Source organism: Bacillus rossius, chromosome 1 (genome assembly GCF_032445375.1).
Source record: "Bacillus rossius redtenbacheri isolate Brsri chromosome 1, Brsri_v3, whole genome shotgun sequence".
Classification (NCBI taxonomy): domain Eukaryota; kingdom Metazoa; phylum Arthropoda; class Insecta; order Phasmatodea; family Bacillidae; genus Bacillus; species Bacillus rossius.
The window spans coordinates 107523831-107545187 of NC_086330.1; the positions used below are offsets into that span (position 1 = coordinate 107523831).

Sequence of the window (21357 nt, forward strand, 5' to 3'; positions counted from 1 at the left end):
ACAATTAAAATATTTAAATGAACTTCATCTGTTCAAATATTTTTCATAATACTCGCACCACAGACATTATTTTGGTAATGAACTATAATATTTTGCAGATTTGTGAGTTCAGGTCTAGAAGTCCTAGGGATTAGTTTGTCATGCAAACCTCCAGCTAGTCGTGGACAAAAATAATTTGTTTTTGAAATATACCCTGTTAATAATATAAAATATAGAAAGATTTTTAAAAGTTAGTGATCACAGACTGTTCAGTTAGATAGTTAAAATAATATATATTTTTTCTATTCGAGCAAAATTGTAGAAGGTCCCGATTATCATTTGATATGTAGTGTAAATAAAACAATTGTAAAGGTAAGATCTTAATATTGAAAACATTCTGTTTTTGCACGTGCTGATTGTTCTGTGATGTTTTTATGTTTTGTTTGTTTCTTATGATATAATGGTTAAGTTTGTTTAGTGTACATGTTCTATGCTAAAACTGCCAATGTGTTAGTGATATAAATAAAGTTATATCATCAATTGACACTACAAGAATTACAATTTACTAAACGTACAGTATATCACAGATTCAAAAACAGCAGCAGCTGCTATTCGTTATTTTGTTACTTCCTATGATTGAATAATCTTGTTTTACAACTTTATTTATTTTAATATTTGTTTGTGTATGCTTACAAGTTACACAGTAATAGTTTTAAGTGGTGTCTTTGCCATCTTAACATACACACACATCACATCTGATAACTATATATATAAAATATATTGTTTACTACAACTCTATCATACTAATCTATCTATACATATATACACAGCAAACACTATACTACTATTTATCCCTCTACACCAGTCAGCGTTGGACAGGCATAAGTGTACACGGATTTTCAAATTTATTTTTGTGATTATTTTTACTTTGCCCAACAAACGTGGATAATTCTAATTTAAACCGGGTAAACATATGTTCACTTCTTCTAGCATCGCCCTTAACATATACACAGTGTGCGTATGAACTCAACTGACAAACCTTGGCTGCAGGTCCATTACGAGACAAGATAAATTTAAAACATCTCTAAAACGTATTGTCTAAAGAGCTTCCCAAGCCTGGTATACGTCTTTCAAGTTGGGTTTGAACAACAAATATTATTGCAAATAATAGAGAAAGTATTTAAGATGGGTCTTGAGCGTTTGGATTATGTTTAATTGATCAAAGCTCTACAACCACTGCAAAATTTGTTACTGTGGAAAAATTTTTAAATTGAAATAATCGGGGGTAGTAACACGTCACAAAGAAAAAAGGTCAGCGAGTTTTCCGTACTCGCCAGTGATGTGTAAATCTCTAACCTTGGTAACGTTGCAAATAAACGTACAACACATATTTTAAAGTAGAATTCTTTAAAAAAAATTGATTGTCTGTAAAGTCAGTTTACGGACGATGGTTTAACGTGACGTCATAACCAAACATTGATGAAATGATTGCATACTTTTATGAATAAAATTGAATCATTTTTATTGAATTATCACTATTTTGTATTGATACAAAGAAGGAGTTAAATGAAATCTACAATTTAATTGATAAATTTACTTTTATTTACACTCATTAATTCAAATATCTTTATTACTTTAACGAAGAGATTATTTTAACTATAATGTTTGCTATTTAACTTCTTCTAATCTGTGTTATTCTGTTAAGGATAGAACGATGATAGGAAAAGTAGGAAACGAATGGGAGTGTTTCAAGTTTAATGTGCCTCGAAAAAGTCAAATCGATGGTTGTTCCAATTGAGTGGAAGAGAGATAGATGCGGCGCAAGCGTACAATGAGCGTAACGGGACACAGCGTAACGGGACAATGTGCGTAACGGGACGGTTTTTCGTGCGTGCAGCCGGCGTTCATCCATTTATTAGACGTTGTCACGTCAATAATGCCGAGCGTGATAAATATACTGATCAATAAAATATTCGCTTTTCAAGCACCAAAATTTCTAGATGTGAATCACACACTTACTTTCTGCACCCACCACTAGAATGCGCAGCCTGAATCGTAAACGTTGCTTGCCACCATCATGCACCGATAGGAACACGAAACAGACGGAAATTTATAATATATAAAGAAACAGCTCCGATAGAAGCGAAAAAGTCTTGAAAGAAAAAATCCTGAACTCCAGCTGTGGACCTAATTCTTCACAATGCATTTTATTTAAAAAAAAACTGTCCATCTTGTTAAATTTCATTAAATAGTTTACATTATGTATAAAGTTTCCACACATGTTAGAATTTATACTTCTATGGCATTAATAAAATCGTGGTTACACATTTATGTTCATTTGACTTCGTTTCATTCACGAAATTACGCATACCAAAATGCCGTTTACCAGAAGCTAAGATGTTTACACATAAAATTATGTCTAAAATAAAGGTGTTAATCCCAATCATTTCAATGAAATAATTAGCTACAGCCATAAAATTCTCAGTGTTAAAACAGTTTTTTTATCTTCAAATACTTTATCTATTATTTACAATTAAATTGTTGTTCAACCCCAACTTCAAATGCGTATACGAGACTTGGGAAGCACTTTAGACCATAAGTTGTGTAGAGGTTTAACCCTATTTTGTAGTGAATAAACTGTAGCCGAAGTATGTTGGTTGAATTTAGACTCATTCTGTATATACAAGATATTTACATACACAACACATCAACAATTTCAGAAAAATTGACGAAACCAGATATTAATATCATGGAATTTGAGAAAACATAAAAATCTATCCATTATATCACCACAAAATAAAACAAACATTAACATTTAAACAATATTAAAAAGCACTAAAGCAAGTTCTTTAAAAAACATAATTCCTACTCTGTGAAGTAATTTTTTTTATCTAACAGAAGTTATTCGAAATGGAACGATGGTTAAATTGACCTGATTTGTAAATTTTAACACAAATAATTGATTACAACTACTGTATTTTGAAACATGACCAAGAATTAATTTGTGCATTTAATATGTACACTTAGTACAGCTTTATTATGAGAAATATATTTTTTATAGTATTTGAATAAGCTAGACCACTAAGTCAACTTCAATTCATGTAGTCATGTGAGTAAAAGTATTTAGGGTGATTATTGATGTGTTTCATTCATTTAGGAGTGTTAGGCTCTGTGTGGGATATTACGGAACCGAATAAATAAATAAAAGAAGGAATTCACATATTTGTGTACGCCCAGTTCCGGTCAATGAAGATTTTTCCTTATGGCTTTTTAAGTCAATGAGGATGTTGAGGAGGTTGACTTGTTGAGGTGACGTGAATGCTGTGCAGCAATGCAGACTCACCCCTGAGGTAGGGGCGGCACTTGAGCACGACGAGGGGCCGCGCACACGCCCCCAGCGCGAACTGCAAGGAGTCGGGCCGCTCCCCCGCGCCCCCCAGCTCGTCCGCCAGCGAGGGCTGTACCGCCGCCACCAGGGTCGCTGCGCGCACCACCCGCGCCCTGTCTCACTGCCTCGCACTTGGCCACACCTTTCAAACAATACTTCCTTCACCTGCCCGGGCACACACGCGGTGCGCAGAGCTCCAGGCGAAACATCGCGATTTGAGATCCGAGTGGGGTCTGGTTACGAAAAACATTAAGAGGCCACTCCAGTGTTTCAGGGGCACTACGCAACCCGCGTTAACCTCAAAAGACTCAATGCTATTTTCATTTTGCTTATAACTTATTAACTAATATAGATTTCGAAATGATGCTTGCTTGATATGTAAGACAACGATGCTCTTATCAAAGCCCCTTTCTTCAAAAACGTGCATAAATTATGGTTCAAACCTAGACAGTACACTTATGCATATTAGTAAAGATTAGTATAAAACCATAATTTATGCACGTTTTTGAAGAAAGGGGCTTTGATAAGAGCGTCGTTGTCTTACATATCAAGCAAGCATCATTTCGAAATCTATATTAGTTAATTAGTTATAAGCAAAATGAAAATAGCATTGAATCTTATGAGGTTAACGCGGGTTGCGTAGTGCCCCTGAAACACTGGAGTGGCCTCTTAAGAATTGGCTGAGGATGGCTAAGTGGGTTTGGTTACCGGATTAAGTTTTTAAACTGTTATTTTAGAAGATTGAAAATGGCTTAAAGGCGTATTTTAAAAGTAATTTTTTAGTCTTAAAACAACCAGTACATATTCTTGAAAGCACTTAAGAGACTTTCATTGCACCTTTATCTTAATTTCTCCGCCATATTTAAGTCACCGTTCAAATTTCATGGTTGTCCTATTTACGACGAGAAGACTGCGCTTAGAGGCGATACCGTGCTCGAGGCACCAGCAAATATCGCGCTTATCATCCCGCCTCACCAACACAAATACTCTCCGGCTAGGCGGACCCATAAATAGAAAAAAAACAAAGAAGTGATTATTTAAAAAAATCACTAAACCAAGACAATAAATACCCCACATTTTAACTACGGGAAAAAGTTGGTATAGTTAACTTAGTAATTTTTTCCAAATGTGCTCTTAAATGGTGGTCTGATTAATTACAGAGAAAAAGTACACAATATAAATATAAAATTAAAAAATAAACAATAACTAAAACTACAATTTACAAAAATAAAACTTATGTAAACTACTCAGTTTTACTTTAAAAACTAAAAAACTGTTTAACCATACACATTAAGCTAATTAACTTATATAAAATATATAGACCAAAAACATACACTCACAGTCGTACTTGAAGTTGCTTGGAAATAATAATAAAATGATTGAGCCCTCCATTCTTTTCTGATGTATCTTAACATGTTGTAATATAAAAATGTGTGGCTTTAAGTGGTTATGTACTTATTTTCTTTCAATACTAAGGTATGCTCATTTGCTAATTTTTGTATATATTTTGCTGGAATATAAACATACTGTAGGAAGGTATTTCATTTAACCATTCACTGTATTCTTGTTAAAAAAAAAGTTTTTTTCCTTTTTAAGTAAGGTCCAGTTTACATTTCACCACGCGGCGTTGACAAGAAGTTATAAGGGCGTGGTGACTTGCTATATCTCAAAGGGGGGCATCGGCTGAAAATGTTTGGAAACCACTGTTGTAGACAAATCCTCGGGGGCCGCTCATTTGCATGTCTAATCAAATAGACGTTGAAAGGTGTTTGGTAGGGACTGGAAAAAATCGCGGACTCAGTTACCTTCAGGGTAACTACACAGTCCTCAGTATACTCGGGCAAATAACGCCAGTTCGTTAGTTGTTGGCCTGTGAGCAGTCTCGGCCTGTGATTGGATACTTTTTCGGTTGAGTGTGTCTCATTGGCCCCGAGTCCTCCCGTTAAACATTGATCCAATAGCGAAAGCGGCTTAAAGGTGCATCTATATGAATTTTAGCCTATCGCGAAATGAACACGAGAATTTTTCCTGTCTTTATTGTTGGGTTGAGAATGAATCATTGACAAAATGAATGAGTGTGGTGATACAGGAATACCCGGAGAAAACCCAACAAGTTTCACGAAAACGTCCGCCACGTTTCCTAATTTTTGGATGATTCTGGCGTAACCCCATCAAGACTCAACAAATGATCGCCTCGGTGGCAGTCGTCACGTGATCTGGTGAAACACAGCGCCTGAACATGCTGGTGCGTCCTGTTGTCACGCAGCAAGGACTGCAATATTAATACAAGAACACAGCGTATGGAGAAAGTTTATTTTAGTTTTGTGGAGTGAAGAAATTATTGTTCTTGTAACGTTAGGACCTACATGTGTTATTTGTAGCTGGAGTCGGGTACACAGCTAAGTCGTATTGTGAAACACTATCCCAGCGTTGTGATTCAGTATAAGTAGAGACTGGAAAAATTGGCGGATTCATTTAGCGATAGGCTAAAAATGAAATACATATACTTTTAAGCTTATTTTGTGATTGCTCACTGTTCATTTGGACGCCTCTGGGCCAATGAGAAACCCTCAACTAAGAAGTATCGAATCACAGGTAAACCAGTTGAGATGACACACCAGCCAACAGCCAATGAAGTAACGTTATTGACCTTAGTAAACAAATGACTGTGCAGTATATCCTGAAGGTCATCTAAACCACGAATTTTTCCAGTCCCTAAGTATAAGTAGAGATTGGAAAAATTTGCGTTTTAAATGACCTCTAGGAAAGACTCCACAATCCAGTGTATACTTGGACAAATGTCACATGTTCATTGCCTGTCGAGTGGTACGAAGTCTCAGCTGGATAGCCTGTGATTCGGTGATTTTTGAGTTGAGGGTTTCTCATTGGCAAGGATGATTCCCTGTTGTGTGCCAATAGCGGAAGCAGTTTAGATGTATACATATTTGAAGTTTATCCTATCACGAAATGAATCCGCGAATTTTTCAGGTTCCTATGTGTAACATATTTGAAACATAAATCGGGGTAGCTGAACAGGGTTCGAAAGCTGGGTTGTCCTAAATGCGAGACAAAACACGTTACGGCTGCCAAACAGTGAAGGAATGAGCGAGCCTGCGACCCGGGGATCGGAGACGGAGGCGGGCGTAGCCGGGGGCAGACGGGGCTGGTCTCAGTTCGAGGCGAGTGCTCTGATGTCGAGAGCTCGAGTTTATTCTGGCGTGTGCTGGTGTCGATCGCAGACGGCGCACTTTCACACGACTGCTTGCTTCTCGCGCCGCAAACCGGCGTGGTTTCAACCTCGCCGCGGGAATCGGCTCCAATAAACCATCGCTTGGAACTTTGTGAGGAATACAAGAGCAATAGGACGCAACACGCAACAACCCAAGAAAACCACTGTAGTTTATAAAACACGCAAATCACAAGACATCACCAACTATACCAATTGAAAATTTAAAATTGTTGAAAAAAGTTTTTATATCGCACCTGTACATGTTTTTTTTTCACAAAACATTTACATTCTTTATTAAATTATTTATTTACATTTTTTTCACTGCACTATATTTTAATAAGTGATAACGTTATGTGTGTGGTAAAAAAAAAATCGTGGCATTCTATCTATACACATAGCCTAAACTCTGCATCTTTAAAAGTTTTCACTTGAAATACAAAAGGCGGAAACGCAAACCTAAGTACAAGAAGTTGAAATTTGGCCAACGCTTTGCATATGAACAGGTAATAATTTAACTCCTAGTATTCTTGCGTTTTAAGCGTGGTAATATATGTTAATTATATATGTGGCCTATATTATACATGTGTCACTAACAAACGGGATTTTTAGGACTAAAAATTTATTTTGGTGACATTACAGAGTAGATATGGAAGGGTGTCTATCTCACAAAAGTCCCAACATGTTGTCTCAGCGGTTACGTAGAGTTTTGGCCGGTGAATCACGGGTCCCGGGTTCGATTCCCGGCCGAGCCAGGGCGTGTTTAACTCGTGGAAAATTTAATGCTGTGATTCAGGTCTGGGTGTTTGGGTTGTCCCTTTTCCCTTCGCTTCCACACTGCAGAAGGCAACGGCGGGTCAGCGCAGAATCACCTCGCTAGTTCACCCTTGTCCGCCATGTTTGGTAGTCTATGTTGTATACTGTTATTCACATCCTTGGAATGTTAAGGTTACTAAGCACAAATGCTTAAGCAACAATTAGTTACGTCTGGGTTTAGGATTCTACATGTTTAAGGGTTTTTGCTTTAGCTTGATTTTTATTAAATCAGGAACGCGTGTATTCATTCGTGTGCTCAATCGTATAAGTTTTAATTGTATGTAGGAAATGCTGGTGCAAACATTTTGTATAATATCCACTTGCCATGCGAGCTAATGCATATGCAATTTTGTCTCTGATGCTTGTATTTGAGCAGTCATTGGAACCAAACGACCTGTAAGTCATCTTACAGCTTGGCTCTGCTCCTTGTTAATATCGTGACGATATCTGGTGTACCACGTCCGCCCCCCCTCCAAATTCAAAATATTATTGAAGACACATCGAAGGAATACTGGAAAAAATGATGGAAACTAACGCAGAAGGTACAACTACTTTCTTGTCAACTACGAAACATGGTTTTCCTTTGTAATAAAATTTAATGCCTTAAAAAACATTAATAATATGCTTTGCACTTCCTGACTTCTTCTGGGCACAGACGCCGCTCTCTTCGTCTTGAGGTTTTTACTAAACAACAGATTCCAAAAACTGGACTCACCAACTTTTTCCAACAACAGCAGGATGAGGTCGGCTTGGACAGTGAAGCAAACAAAATACAAGCAAAAATGGGTTCAAGGCCGCTACGCGCGGTAGAAGTGAAACGTCACACTCCAATAACCCACTTGAATTTTAAATAGGGGCATGTGATATTCACGAAAATATTTGGAGACAGGCTGTGTGTTAAAACACTGTAGCATCGTCTGAGGTTCGTGACTGGTCGAGTTTCTTGCAGGTGCATGTCTACTGTTGGCAAACGAATCTCAGCCGCTCTGTGCGGAAGCAAACGCGCCATGAATGGGCCGGACAAGTTCCCTTGCATGCGGCCGCCAGTCAACAGGAAGAAACCGTTGTTCCTGGCAAACATTATTACAGTATAATGAGTGGTCTGAATTTTTCGTTAAAAACTAGCTGCCTCTAACTAAAATACTAAATTTTCAATGAGTTATTGAGCTTTACAACTAAATACTCGAGGTTCACACAGGAGGTTTTTATTATTAACAAGCTCGGCGACGAAAACCCTCCAGATAGTGTAACAGTTGTCTGACTCTCGCCCCCTCTCCAGAGCTTGCACTTGTTACTCTCTGTTGTCATCGTCCTGACCTTCCCGACCTCACCCCAGAACAATCAGCCCAACCCAGAGCCGCTACGCCCAGGGTCACCTCGAGTCGCGACTGAGCAGGCCGACTCAGGCAAGAACGTAATAGCGCAAGACGCTAAATGTTCAGCAACCAGTACTAGTCTATAAATTACGCAAAGCGCAGCAACGCAACGTAAGTATTGTTCAAATTACAACTTGCGTTTTGGTTTGCGTTTCCGAGGGCCATATTGAAATAAAAATGTTCAGAAAACTGTTAAAGACGAATAAGTATTATGCATAGAAGCATGGTTGTTACTTTTATTATATACACCACAAACAATTGTTTTATACTGTTCTACATTTTTAAGTTAAGGGTTGGTGACATATAGTGACTTGCTTTATAAACTAACGTGATTTTGTTGCGTCCTTGCGTAGATTATTAACCTGGACTAACACAGTGGCGGTCCTACGGTAACTCCTTAACCTTAAAAAATATGCATAAATAATAACAAAAATAACCCACCTCAGTCCGTATCTAACTGTGAAGTCAGTTCAATTTTTTTTAAACGAATTGTTTTACTTTTTAGTGCTTGTGTGTGATACATTATTAACATTTAAGTTGCTTAAAAAAAGGCATAAACACTTAGTTTTCATAGTGAGTTTTCTAGAGGTCAGAGAGCGGACTGCAGGCGGACTCACACTTGTGGTTCTTGGGTATCTCGGGCAGCCGGCGGCGGCGGCGCTGGCCCGTGTCGCCCCACAGTGGCGGCGGCGGCGGCGGCGGCGGCACGGCGTCCAGCGCCGTCACGTGGCCGGGGGAGCGCCCCGCGCCGTCTGGCGGCGAGGGGGAGCCGGCGTCGGGCGACACGTCGTGCACGAGTCTGCGCGGGCACACGGCTCACTACACACGGCGCTGCTGCCCGCAACTGTGGCGGCCAGCTACAGCCAGTGATTTCACGCAACACGACATGTCTGAACCAGTGGCAGCCGTCTGCAACGGAAGGCATTGCCTTGTTTGGCCAGGCCATTGAGAAAGTATTTTCTCCCGCGCAGAATATTTGTGATTCGTGTGCCCCTGGAGGGCGTGTACCTAAAAGAAACTCAACAAATCACGGAACACAGAAAAGATTCAAGAGGAAACATTCTCGCGTGAAATCACTGTCTCTAGGGATACAAGCACTCGCCCTACTTGCTGTCCCAAGGCGACGCCCGCGTCACTGCACAGGCGAGCGTTGGAACGGAATCACACGCGGAGTTAAAAAATCATGACTTACACGAAGGCGAGGGTTTGGGCGTGTACAAAAATATTAGTGAATCTTAGGTTTTCTGTTGTATTATATTTACAATGGTGTTAAAACAACTAAATCGAACCTGTTGAATGTGCGAATGATCCAGTGATATTTTACTTAGTTTGAAATTTATTCAATAGCGAAAAAACAACAAGCAACTGAATATGTGACAGACATATCGGAGGGATTGGTAATGTTGGCAACCATGCGTACACATGGCGGATTGCAGCACTTTGAATAAAAAAATACCACACAACACGATACTGCTAGGAAATGCTCAAACACTGCGCATCATTATCTCTAGAATTCAGATTTACAAAGCGCAAAGTTTGTAAATACACTCACCGGAAATAAAAAGTGAAATTTTACCCGATTTAGTTCTACAACGTAAACGCTTGAATGAAATGGTTGATTATTAAGGCCCTCGCTTATCTGAACACGCATAGGGCATGCAGAGTTTCATAAAAAAAAACCACGCGATTTGAAACCTGCTCAAGGTATACGAAAGGTATTTAATAATACCCTGAGGGTGGATGAGTAGTTCTGTTTCAGAATTTAGTTTTTAAACTATATTTTTAAAAGCGCGACAATGGCTAAAACGCTGTTTTAGGCACGAAACACCTGTTACAGATTCTTGAAAGCACTCAACGGACTTGAATTACACATTTATCTTTATTTATATAACATAGAATGTTATAGTTAACACTTATATCTCATAGTTGTCCTATGCATCACGAGAGGACTGCATGCCAGTTCAGAACTAGCGCTTAGAGGCGATATTGCGCTAGAAGCACCAGCGAACATCGTACTTATATTCCCGCCTTGAATAGACGGGCCTCTTAACTATACACTAATCATTAATACAGGGTGTATCCAACATACAATTGAAAACTTGCTGCAGATGCAAGATTGGAGTGAAAACCGAGGCTCTGCAATGCACATATGTTTTAAGCTGACAATAATGCTCATCTGCTTTCAGCCATACAAATAGAAATCATCGACGTACATTACTTCACCATAATAAATTTCTGGTAAAATAATTGAATATGTTATTTGCCATACAAGTATGGTAAATTACATTTACATTCGATACATTTATAAACAAACCTAGAAGAGATATAATTATTATAATGAAGTTTTCTTACCACTGTATAGACTAAGAAACAAAATTGCGTGTTTAATGGCGTTTTAAAATATTGTATAAAACAATATATTAATTTTAAATGCCAAATAACATAAGTTCGTCATTGTTTCTTTTTATCGCTAAATCCATTACCGTGAACACTGGGATACGCTGGGTCCCTGATACGTGAAGTGCCTGTCGAGCGTGTTAAACAAGGCACTATACGCAAAGATTATTTTTAAACTATCATAAACCTTTTTATAACGTAATTTTGTATTTGGTTTCAATAAGAAGTTACCGCAATACAGCGCTATCCTTATAAACAAAACTGCACATCCAAACTCTCCTACTAAAAGCTGCACGATGCAAACCCAAAGCTACTACGTAAAACCTTCAGTGAAGGTAACGGGCAGTGGCGTAGTAACGTATTAACTGAGGAGGGTAACATGCTTTATAAGATGTATGCACTAACCTGTCGAAGATAAAGTTAGCCACATTCACATTCGCAAATTTGTACTGTTCATAATCAGAACTTTGTATATATTCTAATCGATCTAATGATAATATACCATATTTAAATAATGCTGTATATTAATCGCTGCTTGGAATGCAACCAATGTTTAACAAGGGGAGGGGGGGGGTCAAATTGTAAAACAAATTAAGGATTAAGGAGACTATTTAGAGAAATATTGTTACTTATTATAAAAATTGTTTTATTTTTTAAATAAATTATTTTCTTCATGCTCTTATTGTTCATTATTGTAGGGCACCATGGAACCCCCTCTCCGACGAAAGTACTTGAATTATATAAAAAAAAATATCCCCACCCCAACCCTTTCGCACATTTTCCGTTTTGAGTTGTACGCGCTCTTGAATGCAACTGTTGTAGCTATCAAGTGCAACAGTCGGCCTCTCATCAACGACTACCCACGGGAGACTCTCCAAAGAGAGGCTGTGTTCGCCGGCGGGGCGCGGGTAAAGGTCAGGTCACGCCTGCGTCACCCAGGCAGGGCTGCACGCCCAGGCCTCGGCCGAACACAACCAGGCTGGCAAATAAACTTCCCTGTGCTCGTCTCATTCTGCTACGAGAGCTTGTCGCGGCTTGGCCCGCTCTTAACCTGACTTTTGCACTGGGGAAGATCGATTTAAATCAATTTTACGGACACACGTCATTGAAAAAACCTTATGAATGGTCAAAACAGAGAACAGAGAACAAGCCAAAATCAGCTTATGCCCAATTTTAAATTCCTTGACAGCCCAAAGAATTCCGTGGAAGAAATTTATACATATAAATATATATATACTCACACATACATAACGGCTCAGATACAAAGGCAGAAGCCAAACAACAAGCTTGGACAACTCAGCGATAAACACATACTATAGATGTATGAAATTAATTATATATTTTAATACCACAATAATTATGTAATTGAGGGAATTTCGCTGCATTACGGTGTTATGCGGTGTTATTGACTTCCACTTCAGTGTTTGGCTGTGTTTTGACTAAATTTCGCCGTTGTTTCGGTGCTATCGCTATTAACCACACAACCTTGCCTCTGACTATGATATTTAAGTAGTAACCATAACATAATATGGTTGAGAAATAAATGGAGATAAAGGTGTAGTGCAAGTCCCTTGAGTGCTTTTCAGGAGTCCGTACCGGAAGTTTCGTGCCTCAAATTGTTCTGAAAACACGCGTTTTAGCCATTTCAACTCTTCTATAAAAACGTTCCATAAATGAAATGTGGAAACAGAACGTCATAATCTTGTATTATTTCCGTGAACAGACACCTGGAAGCGGGAAGCGTGGTTCCTTCAGGAGCTCTGCACGCCGTGTGTTTGTCCGCCGGCCCTCACTGTTGGAGATCACAGTCAATTTACGGACTTTCCAACGAACAATTTAGCTCAAATAAACGAAGATTTCTTCGTAATTTCTGATAACTGAATCTTCGTAGAAACCACGCCGTATTTCGACTTCCGATTTGTATGTTTCGTTATAATCAAATGTAAACACACGCGTGCACAAAAGATGAGTGTTCTTGTTGTAGACTTGACCAGTTTTTGAATGTTTTGTTAATATGCAAAGAATATTCTTTTGGATTCATGTTCAAAGTAAGGGAACTCAGTGTCAGCCGTGCATTTACGAAGATCCCTGGAGAATCTGTAACCAGCGTTATTCGTAATTTGAAGGTAAAGAATTTTGACAGTGCAGGATCGGCCTGGTATGACTCGGGAAACCCTGCAATGCCGAAGTCAAGATGGCCGGACCGGGAGGCCGACCCCGTGTCCCCTGTGATGCGCGTCCAGGGTCTTACCACATTCCTCCCTCCGGGGGAGGGGTAAGGGGTTGTCTGAACACCAATACAGCCATCACAATACAGCAAAAATGCTTCGAGAACGGTTAACTACAGAGTTGAACATCACCTCAAATGTCCCTGCTTCGAAAGTTTTACTTGAATTGTTCTTAAGGGGAATTAGGCTCCGCCGTCTTGGCTTTTCCCATATTTTTGCCGTAATTCTAATTTTGAGCTATCTATCACAATTTTTGGCATGTCAAGGCATTAATAATATCTCTCAGCCCTTCTGTGCCTGTTGCAACCACATATTGACTAACAGGCTCTAGTCCACGGAGAGCGAACCAATGGTAAGCGTGCCAGAGGTGGCACGTGACAAAATAATTCGGGCACGCCATTAAGAATCTATGTACCTGATCGGTAAAAGTAACAAAGTACGAGCCTAATAAAATATATTTAGCATTTAATTTGCAACACCAGATCACACTAAACTTTACTTTATTTAAATAAACATAAAATAGTAAACGTTTCGTTTGCTGTACAAATTTCGAGTTGCAAATAAAGAGTTTTTAAGTTAATAGCATCTAGATTTATTTTTATCCAGTGTACGCTAATGCTCGGCATGCGTTGCAATGCCTCATTCATTTTTTTTTTGTAATTAGTTTTAAGTAGGCACACATACACAAATCATCTCTATATCTCTCTATACCGCCCTATATATTTCTATATCTCTCCCTGTATAGCTCTAACTCATATTTCTAACAATATCTCTATATCTTTATATATCTCCATAGCACTATCTTTCTAGCCTCTATGTCTCAATCTCTCCCCTATCTCTCTCCATATCTCCCAATATCTACCTTTGTCTCTGTATGTATTTATATCTCTCTCTATTTCTCTATCTCACTATATGTCACTCTCTCTATATTTCCGTATCCATATTTATCTCTCTCTCTCTCTCTCGACTCGCGTGCTATACCATTAGTAAGTAGAGGAACTGTCATAAAATACTTACTGGTAATTTATTATCCGATACTAATCACGCATCACATTGAATTGCCATGGATACGCATAAGGCATCAACAATGAAAAAGCCCGTTGCCATGCAGAGGCATAATGCATCACTACATAGTATAAAACAAAGTCGCTTCCCGCTGTCTGTCTGTCTCTATGTATGCTTAGATCTTTAAAACTACGCAACGGATTTTGATGCTTTTTTTAATAGATAAAGTGATTCAAGAGGAAGGTTTATATGCATAATACAGTAGAGAAACACTGATATTTTTAGAGATTTATAATGTGATGTAAAAAAACACATTTTTTGCGCTTACATTGCAAACACTGCCTGACCCCTACGAGATAGATCAAAATAATGTACTACAGTATTGTACACCTTAAAAAGGTCTACAAAAAAGTCCACGATGGTATATGACAATACTCACCGGATGTGGTACCGGATAAGATGTTTTGATTCCACGAATTCCTCTGATACCATCGGATTTACCGTTCCAATTTAAACGCCTACAATTTCCGGTAAAGATATATTTTGCAATGACCATTAAAAAATCGCAGGGTCAAACATTCAACGTTGCAGGCTTAGATTTGAGCGTTGAATATTTTTCACATGGCCAATTATATGTCGCTCTTTCAAGAGTAACCTTTAAAGAAAACATGTTTGTATTGTCAATTGACAAAAAAGCCATGAACGTTGTATATAAAGACATTCTGTAGTATATTTAGTATCAGCATTGCACCCGTGCGAAGCCGGGGCGGGTCGCTGGTTACCAATAAAATGACTAAATTTCCTCAGAAATAATTAAATTCTGCTTTGTAGCTTGGTTATATCGATATCTCACCTAGGCAGTAACATTCCCCTGGTTTCGAAGGTCAAGCGTGCAAAGTTTCAACTCAATTGGATGAATCATGCGTGAGCGCCGCATAGAATACTAACACAAACATTGATTTTTATATATTAGATTATTATAACTAAATCAAGATTCTTTGACACGTATTAGCCACTTTTCTCCATAAAATGGCACGTTCGCCAATAAAGGTTCACTATCCCTGTTCTAGTCTGTAAGCGCCGCGAGGAAACATCTTATTATTTCACGCGGGCGACTTCAAATATGATACTCACACTAGTTCACTAGTGTTGAATTCTGCAAGTATCCAAAGCTAAGTCCTATGCCATGCCAAACAAAAACAATGCAGGGAAGCTTTATTGCAAGCGGTTTCAAAATATTTGAATTTCCAAGGTGGAGAGGCTGGTAGCTGTAAAGTACCCTGCTTTCAAAACGGGACTTTCGATTGACTGAAATCTTTGAAAACAATAAATTCAAATCGAATATACTTATAGTACAAAACAAAATACAGCATGACAATAGCCGACAGAAATAACATACAACCAAGAAATTGCATTTAAAGGAGTAGTATCAACATTATTTTGTTTCAATATCTTCCTCGTGTTTGCAAATGATTTAAAGTTTTGATAGTTATTTTTAACCAAATGTTAACCTTAAAATTAAGAATTTTACGACACAGTTTAAATACGAACAGTAAAATAAAAATGTAAATTCAAATTTTTGCTTTTAATTCTTGCTAGGATTGAAATCTGAATTGGCCTTTAAGGATTTCAAAACTATAAAGAATTACTCATTGAAGTATAAAATTTTATAAAAATTGATAAAACAGTAAATAAAAACAAAATAATGTTTATTTTTATGTACTGATTAAGAACAAAGGTGTGATCCTAAACAAAAACATTTCATATAAAATTATAAGATATTAAATTAAACAAAAGAGATAAAAATGAATATTCAGACATTTTTAAATCACATTTTCAAGTTATTGTAAAAATAACTTAATTTCATAGTAAAAGTAATAAAACAACCTAGCCTGGAAGTCTTTAACAAGGACAAATATTTTAGTTAAACAGGCGAAGTAGTAGGTTTTAATTGATGCGCGAGGAAAAATAATTAAATGCTAATAAAGGAAAGGTATGGAAAAAATAATTTGAGCGAACAATCTGGTAATAAATGAAATAATTTGTTTCAAAATGTAGTTATTTTTAATTGGTCACTCTAGCTGTACATGCTGAGTGTAGTGAATCATGGTTGGATTTATGAGTATGAGATAGCAGGGTATCTATTGTTTCCCAAAACCAGAGGTTATTAATTATGTTTTGAGATTACTAAAGTAATGCCTACAATACATTCGTTCTCTGGGATGTCCAATATTAACTTGCGAAGGAAATATCATTGCTTAAAACGAAACATAAAGTGTGATCTAACACAGGTTTACAAGACTTCAGGAGTGACGCATCGCTAACGCTTGGTTATAAGTGGTGACGTCAGCATCAAGATTCTTTTAAATCATTCTGAAAAGGTCTTATCGATACTGGAATAAGATGAGAAACGCCAAGATTAATCGGTCAGGCAAAGAAAATAAGTCATTACTAGAGGCAGGCATTTTTCGTGAGGAAAAAAAGAACGCCTATGGTATGCCTGTGCCAGCGGTTTCTTCCTTGTGATTGGCGGCCGTCTGCGAGAGAAGCCACTGCCTTATTTGACCGAGCAGCTCAGGACGCGCTTGCTTCAGCACTGAGTTTCTGTTGGTGTTCGTAAAAGTCGGCATGTACCTTAAAGCAACTCACCCAATAACGAAACACATATTACAATGTTACAGTGTTTCATCTCTCAGCTAGTCTCTAAATGTTTTCACGCAAAATACATTCCCCAAGCCATTACTTGTAAGGAAACACACGGGAAAAAAATCTACAGTGGCATCATGAGTATCAGCTTTATGTTTGATTTAATCAATGCAAGTTAATTAAACTTAAAGGTGAGGTATACAGGCATTACGTGTCCAGAGAAATATTACCAACCATATAGGACTGAATAAGAACCAAGGGTAAAGAAAAAGTAAAGATATATTATCGCGCGATATTAAATCTGTGTTCATTGAAACACAAGGTGTTTTCAGGTGTTGTACTACTACTGAAACAAACAATGTGTTTGTGCTATTTCCAACAGACTTGTTTTGTTATTATTCTTGCGTATCAGCAGTAAACTTTGAAAAAAATGTAAAAAACATATTTTCATTATACGTCAAGATTAGACCATCAATAAACAGTCAAGTTTAAAACTTTTCATAGGAATTTAAAAACTAATGTTTTATAAGTACACATCACATAAAATCGATGCGATGTTTACAATATCGTTTAAAAATAAGCCAAAACATAGGATACAGTATATTTATAAAGTAAAATTTCATTTTTAACTTCATTACAAATTAATAAAATTAATGTTTAATGGTTTATTTTGCAATGAACTTGTTTGTGTTCAGTACTCCCGTTAGTTCCCTGTGCTAGATCCTTAAGGCCTTTTAAGTTTCTTAATGCTACAGTAGGTTTAAACTTATTTAGTAGACGTAGACTACGATTCTCTTTGCACTAAGCAATACATGTTTCAGAAAAATACCGAATTATTTATACGTTAATAGTTTTAAAAACACAACTAAGATTTAGCCTGTAACCTGTTCTAATTTTTTTTATATTCGTAATAATCTAATGTTTATTCATTAATATGGATTCTATAACTCGTTTGATACGAGAGAATTGTTTTATTAAATACTAAAATACTTTCAATAAAATTGCTGTAAAAACACTCTTTAATGATAATTCACTGCGGTAATATTTAACCCATAAAATATAACGATGGCTTAGAATGAAAACTTCGTATCTCAATTTTTAGACGAAAATACGTTTTTTTTATGTTTTTGGCTAGAAAACCTCGTATCTCACAGAATATTGGGCTGAAAGAAATAAAATGTGCATCTCACTGCTTTATATCGGGAAAAAAAGAAACCACGTATATCAGTAGCACTCCACATTGTAGAGAGAAAACCTCGTATGTTCGGTAAGTTTACTTGGTCTGTATTCTAATGTTTTTGAAGTTGTTCATCATTTTATCAGCAGTTTTACTGTATAGTCAATTACTCTTAGATAAGCCAGTTAGTTATTTCTTGTATTGTGATAATATTTCTACCTAATTTTGCATAATATAAAAGCAGTTGTATCATTGAAAACCTTGTACATTTTATATGGTCACTGCAGTATTTCTGAAAACCTCGTACATCATATATACGAGGTTTTCACTTTTAATTGAATAGAAACAAGAATGTTATCCGAGTTTTTCTTTCAGTTAAATTAAGTTAAATTAAAAGTTAAATTCAGTTAAATTATAAGTTAAGTTATGGAAATAAATGGCTGAAAGCAATATAAAATATTATTTTTATTGTAGGACATGAACTCTAGAAGTAAGTTGCTGGTCCAGTTGGCTATCCAAATGCAAGAAGACAACAATGTTCAAAAGAAAGAGAATAATTGTAACTCTTCTAAAATTGCTGGTATGCATAATTTATTAACATTAATTATCAATCAGGATAAGGTGGACTATTTAGACAGTTTAATTATAATTGTTTTGATCGTGCTTATGTACTAGTGGTCATCAATGAAAACAGATGACAGTGTATAGTAGGAATGAAAAAAACTACCCAGTTTAATAATCTGTTGCAATGCGTACACCTGATGACCAAAACAATGTGTTAGGTTAGTCTTAACAAGAGTCTGACAGGCTGAAATGTAACCGAAACTGGCCAAATGAGAATAATGCTGGTGTATTTATACATTGATACTGATCGTAGATGAAGACTCTTTTTGACACGAACAATGAAAAATTTAAATTCCACAGAACTGTCAAAAAAGTTTCACCTTATCCTGATATGGTAAAATTATGTTACATTATTTACTAATACGTTTTAATGTTACAATCTGATTATTTTCTTCTCTTTCAGAAGTTAAAGGAAATGCTGACAGTACGGATAAACACGACTCGGAAGCCATTGGATAAACAGAAATAATAGTAATGTTAACAGGACAGGAATTAATTTCTGGCACTGTGTCCCGTGGTGGCAGCTGTTCAAATACAGGTAGGCTAGGTATAATCAGTTTGATGTTCTTACCTGAAACTCTTACACGTTACAAAAAATGCAAGATGAAACATTATTAATGTAGGTTAGTAGTAAGTAGGCCTACCTTTATAATTATTAATGCAGGGATTATTTTGTGTTTTCTAGACATCCATGAACACATATTATGCTCAGAACATGTAACATCTGAACATGATTATGCTTCAAATCTAATGGAAGGATCAACTAATCCAGCAAGTTTCCAAATGACTGAATTCATTGTGGTTCCTTGTGGTGATGAATATATTTTACAGTCAATTTCAAAGTCATCAGAAAAGAACTCACCTAAAATCAATCAAGATACATCATGCGATGATGGAAATTTAGATCGACAAATGTTCTTGGCAGAAGAAAATGATTTTTAATGTCATATGAGAATATGCAATATAATGATTGTTCTAATACAGATGTGATGTCTGAAGAATTGTCGATGGAAGACATTATTGATTTAGAAATACCTTTGCCTTTAGTAGAGGAAAGTATTGCAGAATGTGGTATGGAAGTAACTTTCATCAAGACTGTAGCGAATGAGCAGAAAGAAGGAAGCAGTGAAATGACAAATATAGAAGACATCCCACATGATGGAATAGTAAATAATTATCTACAATCTGATTCTATAGACAATTTTATACAAGACACTAGACCAAATGACAATGGTGCTCAGACACATTCTGAACAGAACAATAATGAAAATATTCATGAACCAAACAGGAGTAAAGTAATACCAGGGAAAAAGAAACGTAATGCAAAAATAAAGAAACATGCATGGACAGCAGAGAAGAATAAATTTAAAAGAATGATAGGACAGGCAAATCCTGGGAGGAGAAAGAATGATGCAGGAAAAAGTGTTTTCGATGTAAGTCGGGGCTAAAAGAGAACTGAAATCACGATGTTTGTGCTGTTCTACGAATAAAATATCGGTGTTCCAATGCACTAGATTAACAGAAGAAAATAGAAAACAACTTTTTCAAGATTTTTGGAGTTTGAATTGGGAAGAGAGAGACGCATATTAGTGAAACAGCTTGTCGACCACAGAACTGTTGCTCAAAGAACAGCGAATTCTTTGGAATTTCGCCGTGAGCAAACAGTTACGATGGTTTCGTAAGATTGTGATTGCACTGACGTGATAGTTCACAAGGCCATCACGAGCAGCTAGGACGTCTAGCAGGCGCCTGCACGAGTGCGGACTGGTGCAGCGCGCCGCAAGGAGAGGGTGACCACCGACACAGACGGCGCAGTGGCCTCCCCCGCGGGCGACCCTGCATAGCGGGCGGCTACTCACGTGTACACGTGCGCCGAGGCCTTGATGTGCTGCGGGAGCCTCTCGAAGTGGCGCCGGAACTCCTCGAACTCCGTGTCGGCCATGTTTGTTTGGCTCAGCGCAGAGCCTCCGTCCAGCCGGCGACCGCCGTCCCGCTGCGCCCTTCCTCAGTATCCCCCGCCGCGCAGGCGCGCTGCCGCCTCCAGACAAGGTATTGATTGGTCGCCGCCGCACCTCCAGCTCAGCTGCTTTTAGAAATTCCCGATGGCTGACAACTTGCCCGCACTAAATTCCCCACGCCGCTCAGACGCAGCTCCGCTTATAAATAGCTCTCTCTTAAAAGCATCACTCTGCTAAAGAGTGCCGACATATTCTTGAAATATAGTTACCTATGAATAAATACATGTACGGAATAAAAAGATTATAGAATAATATAAGATAAATAATTTTGCTTCTAGGGTCACTGGTTGCATTCCAAACCTTAACAAGTCAAGGGATCTTTAATGGGCATTACCACCACGGTAGCGTCTGGACGCTACTGCACTGTCAGTCGTTATTCCCCCGGATATCTTTCACCTCTCACCGGATATCTTGAACCCATCTTTATCAAACACCTGCTGTGGCTGAGATTTTTAACATGCCCATTTTTATTTTAAG

The 21357-nt window shown here is 37.6% G+C and overlaps 1 protein-coding gene across 1 annotated transcript in view; it reads right to left on the reverse strand.

Annotated features, from left to right (window-relative positions):
- The window catches only part of LOC134533161 (JNK-interacting protein 1), a 68633-nt gene extending 47794 nt beyond the window's left edge, over nt 1–20839 (reverse strand). Inside the window, exons 1-3 of the mRNA XM_063370560.1 lie at nt 20722–20839; nt 9403–9584; nt 3323–3460 (exon numbers count right to left, since the gene is read on the reverse strand). Of these exons, the coding sequence (XP_063226630.1) occupies nt 3323–3460; nt 9403–9584; nt 20722–20804 (403 nt within the window). The 5' untranslated portion in view covers nt 20805–20839. The remainder of the gene's footprint in view (nt 1–3322; nt 3461–9402; nt 9585–20721) is intronic.
- Nucleotides 20840–21357: the final 518 nt, after the last annotated feature.